Source organism: Lithobates pipiens, unplaced genomic scaffold, assembly GCF_037356315.1.
Source record: "Lithobates pipiens isolate NorthernLeopardFrog02 unplaced genomic scaffold, aLitPip1_a1.2 Scaffold_22, whole genome shotgun sequence".
In the NCBI taxonomy this organism is placed as follows: Eukaryota; Metazoa; Chordata; class Amphibia; order Anura; family Ranidae; genus Lithobates; species Lithobates pipiens.
Window position 1 is genome coordinate 38,653,742 of NW_027507784.1, and position 14,323 is coordinate 38,668,064.

The window sequence follows — 14,323 nt, forward strand, 5'->3', positions numbered from 1 at the left end:
TCTTATATCTAACCTGAGGATACAGAAATATTCAAATATAAAACACTTGGAGAATAGGTGTTGCAGGATGCAGATTATCCCTCACTGTAATGGAGAAGGTTTGTGAAGGTTCTCATCTGTTCAGGTCACGGTATATCCAGCGGCGGCCCATCCATTAGGGGTGCACGGGCGCTGCCCCCCCCATCCATGCCTGGACGCATGGATTCTAATGGGGTGGGGGGTTTAAGCATGCGATTAGAGACAGAGGCTCTAATTGGCTTCAAAAAGGGATCGTTTGCCGCTTCCCCCCCAAAAAAAGGACCACAGGGTATATTTAATAGTAGTTGGTCATCTTCATCTGGACTTGTTCTGTGATGTTGGAGATGTTTTTTATGTTCTCCAAGCCACGTCATCAGTTTTATTCATTGGAGCTGAAGAAGTGGCTTGGAGAAATGACGAAACATCTTCGACATTACAGAACAAGTCTGGATGATTGTGAATAAGGCTAGGCTAAAGCAGCGGCAGTTCTGAAAAGCGGTCTGTGGTAAATTGGTTTTCATAGGGCAGCAGAACAGCTGTATCATGTACCTGGTTGGAGGACAAGATGACTAAAGGCAGGGCTTTGTTTCAGGTGGAACTTGGTGGAACTCAGTTCCACCACATCTAGCTCAGGCCCCCTCTGCTCCCTGCTCACCACTATCACTTGTAAGCACAGAAGTCCGGATTCTGTGTTTACAAGTGACAGCTTTTCTCCCAACGGCTTCCACAGAAGATCTGATCTCCTGGGGGGCTCCCACTGAGTGCAGGATGGGGACAAGGGAGATGCAGGGGTACAGTGAAGATGCCAACACCCCAACTGGATGAGAGGTGGAGCCAAGTACAGGGGGCAGGGAGGTATCGGAGGCAACTGAGTGCTTCAGCTTAATATAGCAACAAAAGTAACATATATGGAAGATGGTGGAGCTTTTAGGGCGGTGGGGAGAAGATGGGGGCGGAGGGATTAGGGTTGCATGCAGAGGTCAGAGCTGAAGAGGTGTGAAAGTGAGATGTGGATGGGGAATGCAGAGGTAAGCAGCTGTGGAAGAAGGCTGGACTCTGCACTCCGCGTGAAACACACCCCTGGACTCTGCACTCCGCGTGAAACACACCCCTGGACTCTGCACTCCGCGTGAAACACACCCCTGGACTCTGCACTCCGCGTGAAACACACCCCTGGACTCTGCACTCCGCGTGAAACACACCCCTGGACTCTGCACTCCGCGTGAAACACACCCCTGGACCCTGCACTCCGCGTGAAACACACCCCTGGACCCTGCACTCCGCGTGAAACACACCCCTGGACCCTGCACTCCGCGTGGAGCACACCCCTGGACCCTGCACTCCGCGTGGAGCACACCCCTGGACCCTGCACTCCGCGTGGAGCACACCCCTGGACCCTGCACTCCGCGTGGAGCACACCCCTGGACCCTGCACTCCGCGTGGAGCACACCCCTGGACCCTGCACTCCGCGTGGAGCACACCCCTGGACCCTGCACTCCACGTGGAGCACACCCCTGGACCCTGCACTCCGCGTGGAGCACACCCCTGGACCCTGCACTCCGCGTGGAGCACACCCCTGGACCCTGCACTCCGCGTGGAGCACACCCCTGGACCCTGCACTCCTCGTGGAGCACACCCCTGGACCCTGCACTCCACGTGGAGCACACCCCTGGACCCTGCACTCCACGTGGAGCACACCCCTGGACCCTGCACTCCACGTGGAGCACACCCCTGGACCCTGCACTCCACGTGGAGCACACCCCTGGACCCTGCACTCCACGTGGAGCACACCCCTGGACTCCGCACTCCACGTGGAACACACCCCTGGGCTCTGCTTTTCCTACAGTTGGGCTTTAAATAGCATGCCTGTGTGCCCCATGCATGCGCATATGTCCACACAATGTGCACCAGACATGCTGCATTTTTCAACACTGCACCGCACCAGACATCACATCAGCATTGCAATGTGAACAGGGCACATGTCCCCTATCAGTGACCTGTGTTTATCCATTGTGAACACACATAGTGTGAACGAGCCCTAAAGCTTGCCGGCAACACTAAGGTTTCGGTCTGCATTTTGAACTGTGATGGCCACTGCAGACTATGTAGTCTGATACCATGCTGGACACACACAGAGGAAAAAATTACAAATTGGTATGGGTGCTGAAAACTAGATTCACACAACTTAGATCACTTTTTAAATTAAACCAGGACTAAGGGGGCACGAATCATCATCATTCACTTGTAAACGGAGCGCCTATGTAGAAAACAAGTGGTGTACACCACACTGTATTATTACTAGCATTATTATTATTATTATGTATTATTATTAGTATGTATTATTAGTATTATTACTATCCTTACCTGTATGTGTTTCCATGAATGGATGGAACCACTGTCATACCCCCACCCTCTGCAACCTGGAACCAAACAAGAAGACAAACTAACATGATGATGTGACAAAGACTTGCTAACTAAACTAAAAAAAATGATTTAGGCTGGTTTTGGTCTTAATGGTTTTGGGCCAGTTTTATTTTAATTTATTGTTCATTTATTTGTTTTTTGTTTTTTTTGGTGAATATATATATATATATATATATATATACAGTGGTGTGAAAAAGTGTTTGCCCCCTTCCTCATTTCCTGTTCCTTTGCATGTTTGTCACACTTAAGTGTTTTGGAACATCAAACCAATTTAAACAATAGTCAAGGACAACACAAGTAAACACAAAATGCAATTTGTAAATGAAGGTGTTTATTATTAAAGGTGAAAAAAAATCCAAACCATCATGGCCCTGTGTGAAAAAGTGATTGCCCCCCTTGTTAAAACATACTATAACTGTGGTTGTCCACACCTGAGTTCAATTTCTCTATCCACACCCAGGCCTGATTATTGCCACACCTGTTCACAATCAAGGCATCACTTAAATAGGAGCTGCTTGACACAGTAAGGTCCACCAGAAGATCCTTAAAAGCTACACATCATGCCGAGACCCAAAGAAATTCAGGAACAACTGAGAAAGAAAGTAATTGAGATTTATCAGTCTGGAAAGGGTTATAAAGCCATTTCCAAAGCTTTGGGAATCCAGCGAACCACAGTGAGAGCCATTATCCACAAATGGCGAAGACATGGAACAGTGGTGAACCTTCCCAGGAGTGGCCGGCCGCCCAAAATTACCCCAAGAGCGCAGCGACGACTCATCCAAGAGGTCACAAAAGACCCCACAACAACGTCCAAGGAACTGCAGGCCTCACTTGCCTCAGTTAAGGTCAGCGTTCATGCCTCCACCATCAGGAAAAGACTGGGCAAAAATGGCCTGCATGGCAGAGTTCCAAGGAGAAAACCACTGCTGAGCAAAAAGAACATCAAAGCTCGTCTCAATTTCTCCACAACACATCTTGATGATCCCCAAGACTTTTGGGACAACATTCTGTGGACCGATGAGACAAAAGTGGAACTCTTTGGAAGGTGTGTGTCCAAGTATATCTGGCGTAGAAGGAACACTGCATTTCATAAAAAGAACATTATACCAACAGTAAAATATGGTGGTGGTAGTGTGATGGTCTGGGGCTGTTTTGCTGCTTCAGGACCTGGAAGACTTGCCGTGATAAAAGGAACTATGAATTCTGCTGTCTACCAAGAGATCCTGAAGGAGAATGTCCGACCATCTGTTCGTGTACTCAAGCTGAAACAAACTTGGGTTCTGCAGTAGGACAATGATCCTAAACACACCAGCAAGTCCACCACCGAATGGCTGAAGAAAAACAAAATGAAGACTTTGGAGTGGCCTAGCCAAAGTCCTGACCTGAATCCTATTGAGATGTTGTGGTATGACCTTAAAAAGGCCATTCATGCTCGAAAACCCTCTAATGTAACTGAATTAGGACAATTCTGCAAAGATGAGTGGGCCAAAATTCCTCCAGGACGCTGTAAAAGCCTCATTGCACGTTATCGCAAACGCTTGGTTGCAGTTGTTGCTGCTAAGGGTGGCCCAACCAGTTATTAGGTTTAGGGGGCAATCACTTTTTCACACAGGGCCATGATGGTTTGGATTTTTTTTCACCTTTAATAATAAACACCTTCATTTACAAATTGCATTTTGTGTTTACTTGTGTTGTCCTTGACTATTGTTTAAATTGGTTTGATGTTCCGAAACACTTAAGTGTGACAAACATGCAAAGGAACAGGAAATGAGGAAGGGGGCAAACACTTTTTCACACCACTGTATATATATATATATAATTTTGTTTACTTGCATCATTACCCTTATGGCTGCCAGAGCCATTTTTTCAATTTTTGCACACATATTAAAGAATAAACATTAGCTAAAATCCCCAAACATTTTTCTGAAAGCAGAGGCCATGGAGAATAAAATAGGGATAGTTCCCATTCATTTATGTCACACAATATTAGCATGTTTATCAAGCACGGAATTTCAGTAACAGATACATTAAAAGGTCATTTTAGGGCACACAAAAGCAATATATTACCCATTTTTTTAAATAAATTGATAAAAATATATTGATAAAATATAAAAGGTGAGGTTGTGCAAATGAAATAGATACCCAACATGTCAGGCCTTAAAATTGCTTGTGCCTATGAAAAGTTTGGTACACAAAATTTTCTCTAGGCTATGCTTTAAAAGCCTCTACAGGTCCTTAGTTTAGAGTTAACTGTGAATAATGAGGCTAGAATTATTTGTCTGATGCGTGCAGTGATATGTAACGTGTGTAGGCAGGTGCAGTCTGTTCTCTCCACTGTAGGTGGCGCTCAACCACAGCAGCAGTTCAGTTAGACTGTTAGAGGGAAAGTCAGGAGGGAAATGGTTCCGCTATGGTTTCCTGGGTTACTGGGAAAGCTGTCTGGTTGGATGCTGCCACCCCATGTGACTCTGGCAGCCATCTTGGGTCAGGCAGAGCCTATTTAAGGCCCTGGCTCTAACACTGGTGGGTAGTGTAGGAACAGGTCACCCATCTGACCGGGAAAGCAACTAGTGGCAGGGAGAGGTTCCAGACGAGTAGGTAAAGAATGGGTACATGCCATCACCTCCCCATTTGAGCACGGACTTGCCAAGCCGCATTCCGCCCATCAAGACAGACGCTATCGTCACACCTGAGACCTGCTCTGCTACACATCGCTGTTGCATTCTGTGAGTGTCAGGTGCCTTCCTGCTCGGCTTGTTGTGTATTGCTGAACTTTGCCATTAATACAAATTCTGTTCTCTGCAACTGGACTTTGAGTGATTACAACCGCTGCACCACACTGCACCTCCCCACATGTGTAGCACAACCAACATTTTTGTACATAGTTGCCCCTGACGTGTTTTTATGTATGTATATGCATTTGTTTGTTGGGGCGGAGGTCTGCAAAAAAAATTTGGGGGGGAGGTTAAGTGTTTTTTACGTGTACATTTAAATATTTTTTATTTATTTTTTTTACTTAACTTTATCGCAATCACATAAGGGATTAATCACATGTTTACTGTGTGAGTAAGTTCTACTTGCCGATCACAATACGTTGTGGTTTGCAAGTGGCTTTCTGGGATTATGACTGAAGATATCAGCCAAAACCCTGTATCGACAACAGCTGGCCTTCTCACGAAAGCAGCCTGAGCGGCTCATGGAACGCTTTCAGAAGTGGCAGGATGGGACGTCCCCGCGCCCCCACGCGCTCTCTGCTCGCAGGCTTGCTGGTTCATTCGAGAAACGATTGGTCTGGCTACACAGGCGATCAAAAAGTAGATCCGCTTTGACCGCCTCTATGGCCTTGGAGGATCAGAGCGATCTTTGATCTTTTGCTTTTAAAGGGTAAAGGAGAGATTTAGGGTTTTTTTGACCCCAGATCTATACATAAAGAGGACTTGTCATCCTTATTTCTATTACATGGGGAGGTTTACATTCCTTGTAATGTAATAGGAACGAAAATGATAAAAAAAAAAGTCATAAAAAAAACAGAGCGCACCTCATCCCTCCAGGCTCATGCAGACGCGAATGCATAGATAAGTTAGATATACTCACACACACAGGTTGGACTTGATGGACTTGTTTCTTTTTTCAACCTCACCTAATATTTAACTATGTGTATATAATAAGTCACACACACATATGTAAATGGTATTAACATCATACATGTGAGGTATCACCACAAACATTATAACAAGAGCAATAATTCTAGTGCTAGACTTCTTCTGTAACTCTAATGCCCCATACACACGGTCAGACATTCCGACCACAAAATCTGTTGGATTTTGGCTGAAACTTGTGTTGCATACACACGGTCGCACAAAGTTGTTCGAAAATCAGATAGTTCTGAACGAGGCGACTTCAACCACGTATGTCGGGACTATAAACGGGCCAGTAGCCAAAGCTTTCATCTCTTAGTTTATTCTTAGCATGCGTGGCACTTTGTCCGTCGGAATTGTCTACACACGATCCGAATTTTAGCGATCAGATTTTGTTGTTGGAAAATTTTAGATCATACTCCCAAACTTTGTGCGTCGGAAAATCAGACGGAAAAAGTCAGATGGAGCCCACACACGGTCGGATTTTCGGACATTTCTGTTGGAAAACCCGACCGTGTGTATGGGGCATAACTCTAATGCCCCATACACAGAGTCGGAAATTCCGATGGAAAAAGTCCGATCAGATTATGTTGTCGGAATAACCGATCGTGTGTGGGCTCTATCTGACTTTTTCTGTCAGAATTTTGCGACGGAAAAAGTTTGAGAGCTGGAGCTAAAAAAATTTCCAGCAACAAAATACGATTTATGGCATTTTTGTTATTATTATATTTTTTACTAGTAATGGTGGTGATCTGCAATTTTATAGCAGTATTGTGACATTGCGACGAACAGATCAGACACTTTTGACACATCTTTGGGGCCATTGACATTTATACAGTGATCAGTGCTATAAAAATGCAGTGATTACTGTGTAAATATCACTGGCAGGGAAGTGGTTAACACCAGGGGGTGATCAAGGAGTTAAATGTGTGTTTCCTCAGCGTTTTCCAACTGTATGGGCATGGAACTGACTAGCGGAGGAGACATATCGTTGTTCCTACTTAGTAGGGACAGGCGATCTGTCTCCTCTCCCCTGACAGCACAGAGATTACACACACAAATCCCCGTACTGGTGTGCGTGGCCGGCGGCAGCCATGCTGTCCCCTGCTGTGGAGCGGCCATGTGCAGGCACCACTGGCGGCGTGTGTGCGCCCCCTGGCGGCTCTCCTGAGCAAAGCCGTACCCGGATGGGATTCCCTCAGAGTAAGTTAAATGGTTGGGAACCTGTTAAATTCATTAAAGTGTATTTTTTCCCAAAAAATTGTGTTTGCCAAACCGCTGCGCAAATACCGTGTGACATACAAAATTGCAACGGTCGCCATTTTATTCCCTAGGGTCTCTGTTAAAAATGTATTATGTGTTGGGGGTTATAAGTAATTTTCTAGAAAAAAAAATACTGATTTAAACTTGTAAAAAAAAAGTGCCAGAAAAAGCCTGGTCTTCAAGTGGTTAGATGAGAGACTGTATTAGATCCATGATGTCTCCTCCTCACCCCACTGAAGCTAATATGTCACAGGTCAACCTCCATTAAATTCTTCCTCGCCCACAGCAGCCAGGGAAAGTGATAGCTGAAACCAGAAGTGACAAAATCCTCCACCCACGGGTAGGATAGTGAAGACTGGGAACATAGCAGGGGGATTTCGTTGGGGGGCTCAGCACTTCTGGAGGTCCGTGGAAGCTATACAATCACCGGATTGCTTTCATCTGAGAAGGCATTGTATCACCTCCTCACTGCCTGCTCTAATCATATATGTTAGAGCAGGCAGTCCTTCTACGGCATGTCTACACCCCCGGCTGCTGCCTCTGCAGCTTACGGGCGTAGCTTTTTTTTTCGGTGTTATACCGCTCCCAAACTCACATGTGAGCGAGCCCTAACTCAACCCCAAAGACTGAATTTCAGATACTTACTTTATTAGCGCTTAAAGTCTCAGTATCACCACCGCTAACCACCTCCTGTGAAAAATAGAAAGATCAGCCAGTTTTAAGCTTTCTTTGGTTAGTTAACATCTTTTATATTTTTTTTTTAAATCAAGATTTCACTTACCGTTTTGTGAAGAAATGAAGATTGGAGTTTTCTGAAATGTTCTATTACTAAAACAAAAGCGTTATGGTAAGTCGGAAAAGTATCTCCAATATGTTTATAACGATTTACATATCTCTGGAAATCAGTTATTGACCAGATGTCACATACAAATATTAAGAAGCGGTACATGGTTCAACTTCAAGACTCAACAGTTATGATGTTGGTGGCCAGCCCGCCCCCACATCATAGCAAATCATGAAGCTAATCCGGAGCAAACCCTTACTTGTGTCACCCCGGAGGAACCCAGGCGGCAACTTGGTCGAGAAACATTGGTCTAGAGCACATGTGTCAAACACAGGGCCTACAGGCTGAATCTGGCCCACCAGGCCATTTCATGTGGCCCTCACACCTCTCCTGCAGCTGTAGCGTCCCCCTCGTCTCCACCCCCTCCTTGTCTCAGCAGAAGAGAGGGGGGACAGAACTCTTCCGCCAGATCCTGCAGCTGACTCCAGCCCTCCTCTGATCTTCCCCCGCACCCTGCACTTTTTGCTTCCCAGCTCCGCCAGATCCTGCAGCTGACTCCAGCCCTCCTCTGAACTTCCTCTGCACCCTGCACTTTCTGCTTCCCAGCTCCGCCAGATCCTGCAGCTGACTCCAGCCCTCCTCTGAACTTCCTCCGCACCCTGCACTTTCTGCTTCCCAGCTCCGCCAGATCCTGCAGCTGACTCCAGCCAGGGCCAGATTAAAAACATCATGGGCCTGGTGCTGAGGATTTTGGTGGGGCCTTTTATAAACAATAAATAAATAAAAATGCAAACTATTTTTTGTTATAACAAATTAAATTAAAGAGAGAGAGAGGGAGGATGAGAGAGAGAGAAAGGGGATAAAATAGGTGTGAGGGGTAAAGGAGGGAGGATGAGAGAGAAAGGGGGGTGAGAGAGAGAGGATGCACATGAGCATGTGTGGGAATGGCATCAACGCAGCCTGGCCAAGGCAAGTGACCGAAGGCACAGAACCCAGAAGGAAGAGCGGGTGAAGATGGAAGTGCCCGGGCCCCGCCGGATTGATCACAGCACAGCACTGGAGGGCTCAGTCTGACAATTTAAGTGTACCCTAATGTGCTAATATGCTGGGCATACTTGTACATTATGGCATAACCTACCCCAGGGCCTCTAAAAAGTAGTAATGTTATAAAAGTTTACTACCACTTTAATATCACAGGAGCCTCTCATGGGGCCCCCTACTGACCCTGTGGCCCTTGGGCAGTGCCTAAGTACATAGTTGTCAACATTTCAAAAATATTTTCAGGGACGCTCTTTACAAGTGCTATATTTAGAGTAGCTGACATCCCCCGTGTTCCTCTATACATCACAATAGTAATTACAACATTAAATAAGTACTAATAATGGGGCAGAATAAATATGAGGACTGTGAGATTTCCTTTAGTTGGACTGACAAAAGTGCCCATTCTAGAGCTGGTAACATTGAGGATATTCAGTATAATTTTAAAGAACAGTTTTTGTGGGTAAGAGGCATAGGGGAGGAGTATGGATGGTATAAAAGTGGGAAGTATGTGCAGGTGAGGGAGAGGAATGTGGAGGGTCTAACAGTGGGCACTATGTACATGAGAGGAGTGCAGAGGGTATGGCAGAAGGCACTATGTACAGGAGAGGAGTGTGAAGGGTATGACAGTGGACAGTATGCACAGCAGAGGAGTGTAGAGGGTATGACATTGGGCACTATGTATAAAAGAAGCGTGTGGAGGGTATCACAGTGAGCAATATGTACAGGAGAGAAGTGTGGAGAGTATGACAGTGAGTAGTATGTACAGGAGAGGAGTGTGGAGTGTATGACAGTGGGCATTATGTATAGGAGGAAAGTGTGGAGGGCATGACAGTGGGCACTATGTATAGGAGAGAAGTGTGGAGAGTATAACAGTGGGCACTATGTATAGGAGAGGAGTATGGAGGGTATGACAGTGAGTAGTATGTACAGGAGAGGAGTGTGGAGCGTATGACAGTGGGCATTATGTATAGGAGGGAAGTGTGGAGGGCATGACAGTGGGAACTATGTATAGGAGAGAAGTGTGGAGAGTATGACAGTGGGCACTATGTATAGGAGAGGAGTATGGAGGGTATGACAGTGAGTAGTATGTACAGGAGAGGAGTGTGGAGCGTATGACAGTGGGCATTATGTATAGGAGGGAAGTGTGGAGGGCATGACAGTGGGCACTATGTATAGGAGAGAAGTGTGGAGAGTATGACAGTGGGCACTATGTATAGGAGAGGAGTATGGAGGGTATGACAGTGAGTAGTATGTACAGGAGAGGAGTGTGGAGGGTATGACAGTGGGCACTATGTATAGGAGAGAAGTGTGGAGAGTATGACAGTGGGCACTATGCATAGGAGAGGAGGATGAAGTAATCTGGGAAGAAAAAATGTAAAGGTTTGTGGAAGGATGATTAGGGACTGCGTAGTTGTTAAGTGGGCCATACATGGATTGAAATTACACCAATTAAGCAGAGACCAGTCATAGTCGATCTATGTATGGGCTAGCTGGTTTTACACAAGTCAATCTATTAAGCGACTTGAGTACAACCAGCCTGTCAGGTTTTCCACAAAACAATCAGTGCTGCCAGCTATAGTTAGAAACACTAATCATTGTATTCACTGGCAGAACACAATAACACTGCGGGAGTGATTGCCCCATTCACAGGTCAGCGGGTGAGAGGGTGTGTGGGGACAGGCTGGGGAGAGATACTAATCAGTCCCTGGGTAGGCACTGGCTAGTATCAGAGCCAGATACACACAGGTTACATACGCCATGATCATTAGACTGAGAGCAATAATTCTAGCACTAGACCTCCTCTGTAACTCTAAACATGTAACCTGTAAAAAAATGTACAGCATCGCTTAAACACACAACAAAAAATTGTGCTAACTTTTGTGTTTTTTTAAATGAATGAAACAGTTTCTTTCCAAAAACAAACGTTTGAAAAATTGCTGCGCAAATATCGTGTAACATAAAAAGTTGTAAAGGCCACCATTTTATTCCATAGGGTGTCGGCTAAAAAAAATGGCTTGATATGGATTGCTTTTGACGTTATAAATAGAGACGCTCCAAAATAATTTTTTTACTGGACTGTTTAGTTTACCTTTTTCTTATCATTGCTTCACTGTATGCACTTTATGGATTGAGACACACCCTGGATTTTTATTGCATTTTTTATTTATTTTCATTGTTTGAATCTTATCCGTAATTTTAGTATTTATTTATTTTTCACTATTTGCACTTTATTTGGAATATTTTATTATCCTTATTTGGAATATTTAACCATTCACGTTACACTGGTTTGAACATTGTCTGATTGGCACTGATGCACTTTAAAAGGTGCACACTTGAAGAAATTGATTCTGAATAGTCACATATAGCTACTTTTGTATTTGCGTGATATTATTTATCATCATTTGTCTATTTATTGAATTGATTTAGTATTTTTTGTGGAGCGCAACACCATTTTTCTATTCAATATATAATGCTTGAGGGTTCTGAGTAATTTTCTAGCATAAAAAAAATGATGATTTTTACATGTAGGAGAGAAGTCTCAGAATGGGCCTGGGTGGCAAGGGGTTAATTATCATAAGTAATATACAAATAATTATTATAAGCACTGTGAGTTCATCCTCTCAGTCTGCTGCAGAGTGTTCCAGCTTGTATTTAAACTGGCCGCTCTGTATGTAGCTTCTGATAGTCTGTACAAGGAGCCCCGTATCTCCGGAACCATAAATGATAGCAGCCCCATATTTTAACCAGTGCTGGAGTGGGTCTTTAGCTATATACCCCCCAAATGTGGGGTCTCTGTGACTCCTGGCTGCCGAGCTACAATCCTCGAAGTCAATCTTTTTTTTTTTTCTTTTTTTTTTTACTTTTTTTTTTTGGGCAAATGGGCCTATCTTGAGAAAGGGGCCTGGAGCTGCAGCTCCAATAGCCCCTATGTTAATCCGGCCCTGACTCCAGCCCTCCTCTGAACTTCCTCCGCACCCTGCACTTTCTGCTTCCCAGCTCCGCCAGATCCTGCAGCTGACTCCAGCCCTCCTCTGATCTTCCTCCGCACCCTGCACTTTCTGCTTCCCAGCTCCGCCAGATCCTGCAGCTGACTCCAGCCCTCCTCTGATCTTCCTCCGCACCTTGCACTTTCTGCTTCCCAGCTCCGCCAGATCCTGCAGCTGACTCCAGCCCTCCTCTGATCTTCCTCCGCACCTTGCACTTTCTGCTTCCCAGCTCCGCCAGATCCTGCAGCTGACTCCAGCCCTCCTCTGATCTTCCTCCGCACCCTGCACTTTCTGCTTCCCAGCTTCTTCCCGGCAGCAACACAAGCTAAGGGGGGTGTGTTGTGATGAAAGAGTGGGTGGGGTGGTTCTTGAGATCTGATGTAAGGCTGGGGTGCCCTGGACATCTAGTCTTAAAAATACAACCAGCCCTTTGAGGGCAGCCATAATGCATATGTGGCTTGCAACGAGATCGAGTTTGACACCCCTATTCTAAAGTATCACTTTTAGATGGACTGCTCATTTAACTGACCCTCCTTTTTTAATTCTATTACGAATTAATACAATTTTATGTTTTGAGTGTCAGATATTACCTGTATAACATTGAGACACAGCTTCACTTAATTTAAATGAAATACGGTCCACGTCCAGATAAGATACATTGGGTAGAGGTGCTTCAAGTTTCTTTCTGTGCTCATCACCCTCTTGATCCTCATCCTCACATATGTCCCCTGTGTTTGATTCTTCTAAGACGGTGAGTGGATTAGTCTTCTTACACAGGTCCTCAATGTGACGAATCCTCCTGGACAGCTCTTCCCTCTCTACCTCCATCTCCCGGATCAGATCCAACACTGACAATGAAGCCTCCTCTTCCTGCCTCAGGATCTCATTTTGGAATGTCTCCTCTAGCTCTTCTAGTCGTATTCTGATGCCTCTGAATAGAGCAGTGGCTCTTTTTGCTTTATTAGATGCTGTTATTTGTATTGTTTTCCTGTTTCTGTTCAGTCTCCGGACTCTTTCCTCGCTCTCTGCTGCCCTTGTCACCAGTTTCTTCAGAACATTTCTTAGGTTCTTCTCAAACGCTTCATCCATCTTTTCCACCTGGTGTTCCTGGTGTCCTCCATCCAGCCAGCAAGATGCACAGATACAAGCAGCATCTTCAGAACAGTAATAGTCCAGGAGCTTCCCATGGATGGGACATTTCTGTCTTTCCGGGGACCTGTAGGAGGTAGATAAATCATGTTTTGGGTCCTTGCTAGGAAATCTCTCCTTGGAGTAATCCTGCCTGTGTTGAGTAGACTGGAAAACGTCCACTATGTTACATAGAAGAATATTCCTCTGCAAGTTAGGACGAATCCTAAATGTATATCTGCACTCTGGACACCAATAATTTCCAAAATCCTCCTGTGCATCCAGCACACAATCAATACAGTCCAGGCAGTAGTTATGTCCACAGTTTAGTGTCACCGGATCTTTAAAAATGTTCAAACAGATGGAACATGTCACCCCGTCTTTCAGATCAGCAGAAGCCATTCTAGAAAACAGCAAGAAGAAAATATTACACACAATCAGATTTTTTCTGGTGGCATGGCCCCATTTGGGGTAGCTTTATCAACACGTGCAGCAGATTCAGGTACTGTAGTTCCCAATAGTGCTGCTTCCAAAGTGCTGCTATTGATGCACCAAATTCAAAAATAATTACCTGCAGTTCTTAGATAATGAAACTGGAGGTAATTAAGACCAACTCTAAGTTTGCATACAGAGACAGGTACAGTGCCTGTCTATATCCACTGTCTTGCAAGTGTAGCAAGTACATAAATAAACCTCCCAGTAATGCTATTCCTAGAATACAGCTAGAGGGAGCTCTAATGATTTGAAGTATGACTTCAGGAGATTGAAATCAAGTTCACATTAAAGCGGAGGTCCACCCTAAAGTGGACCTTCCGCTCATTGGAATCCTCCCCCCCCCCACCGGCGCCACAATTGGCACTTTTCAGGGGGGAGGGGGGTGCAGGTACCTGTACAGTACAGGTATCTGCACCCACTTCCGGCATAGCTATCTGCGGAAAGGGGCGTAGATTCTGCAGAATCTATGCCCCTTTCCGAAAGTCCCCCGCTGCCTGCTGGGAAACGCACGGATCCCAGAGACAGCGGGACCATCCTTATTGCAC

General features: G+C 45.3%; 1 protein-coding gene across 3 annotated transcripts in view; it reads right to left on the minus strand.

Moving 5' to 3' along the window:
• Positions 1–14,323, minus strand: part of LOC143923594 (uncharacterized) — a 48,269-nt gene that overhangs the window by 18,683 nt on the left and 15,263 nt on the right. For all 3 annotated transcript variants that reach the window (XM_077447377.1, XM_077447378.1, XM_077447379.1), the window contains exons 2-6: positions 12,746–13,686; positions 8,125–8,171; positions 7,989–8,033; positions 2,383–2,438; positions 1–13 (exon numbers count right to left, since the gene is read on the minus strand). The exon at positions 1–13 is cut by the window's left edge and continues 211 nt beyond it. In XM_077447377.1, coding sequence (XP_077303503.1) covers positions 1–13; positions 2,383–2,438; positions 7,989–8,033; positions 8,125–8,171; positions 12,746–13,686 — 1,102 coding nt within the window. The remainder of the gene's footprint in view (positions 14–2,382; positions 2,439–7,988; positions 8,034–8,124; positions 8,172–12,745; positions 13,687–14,323) is intronic.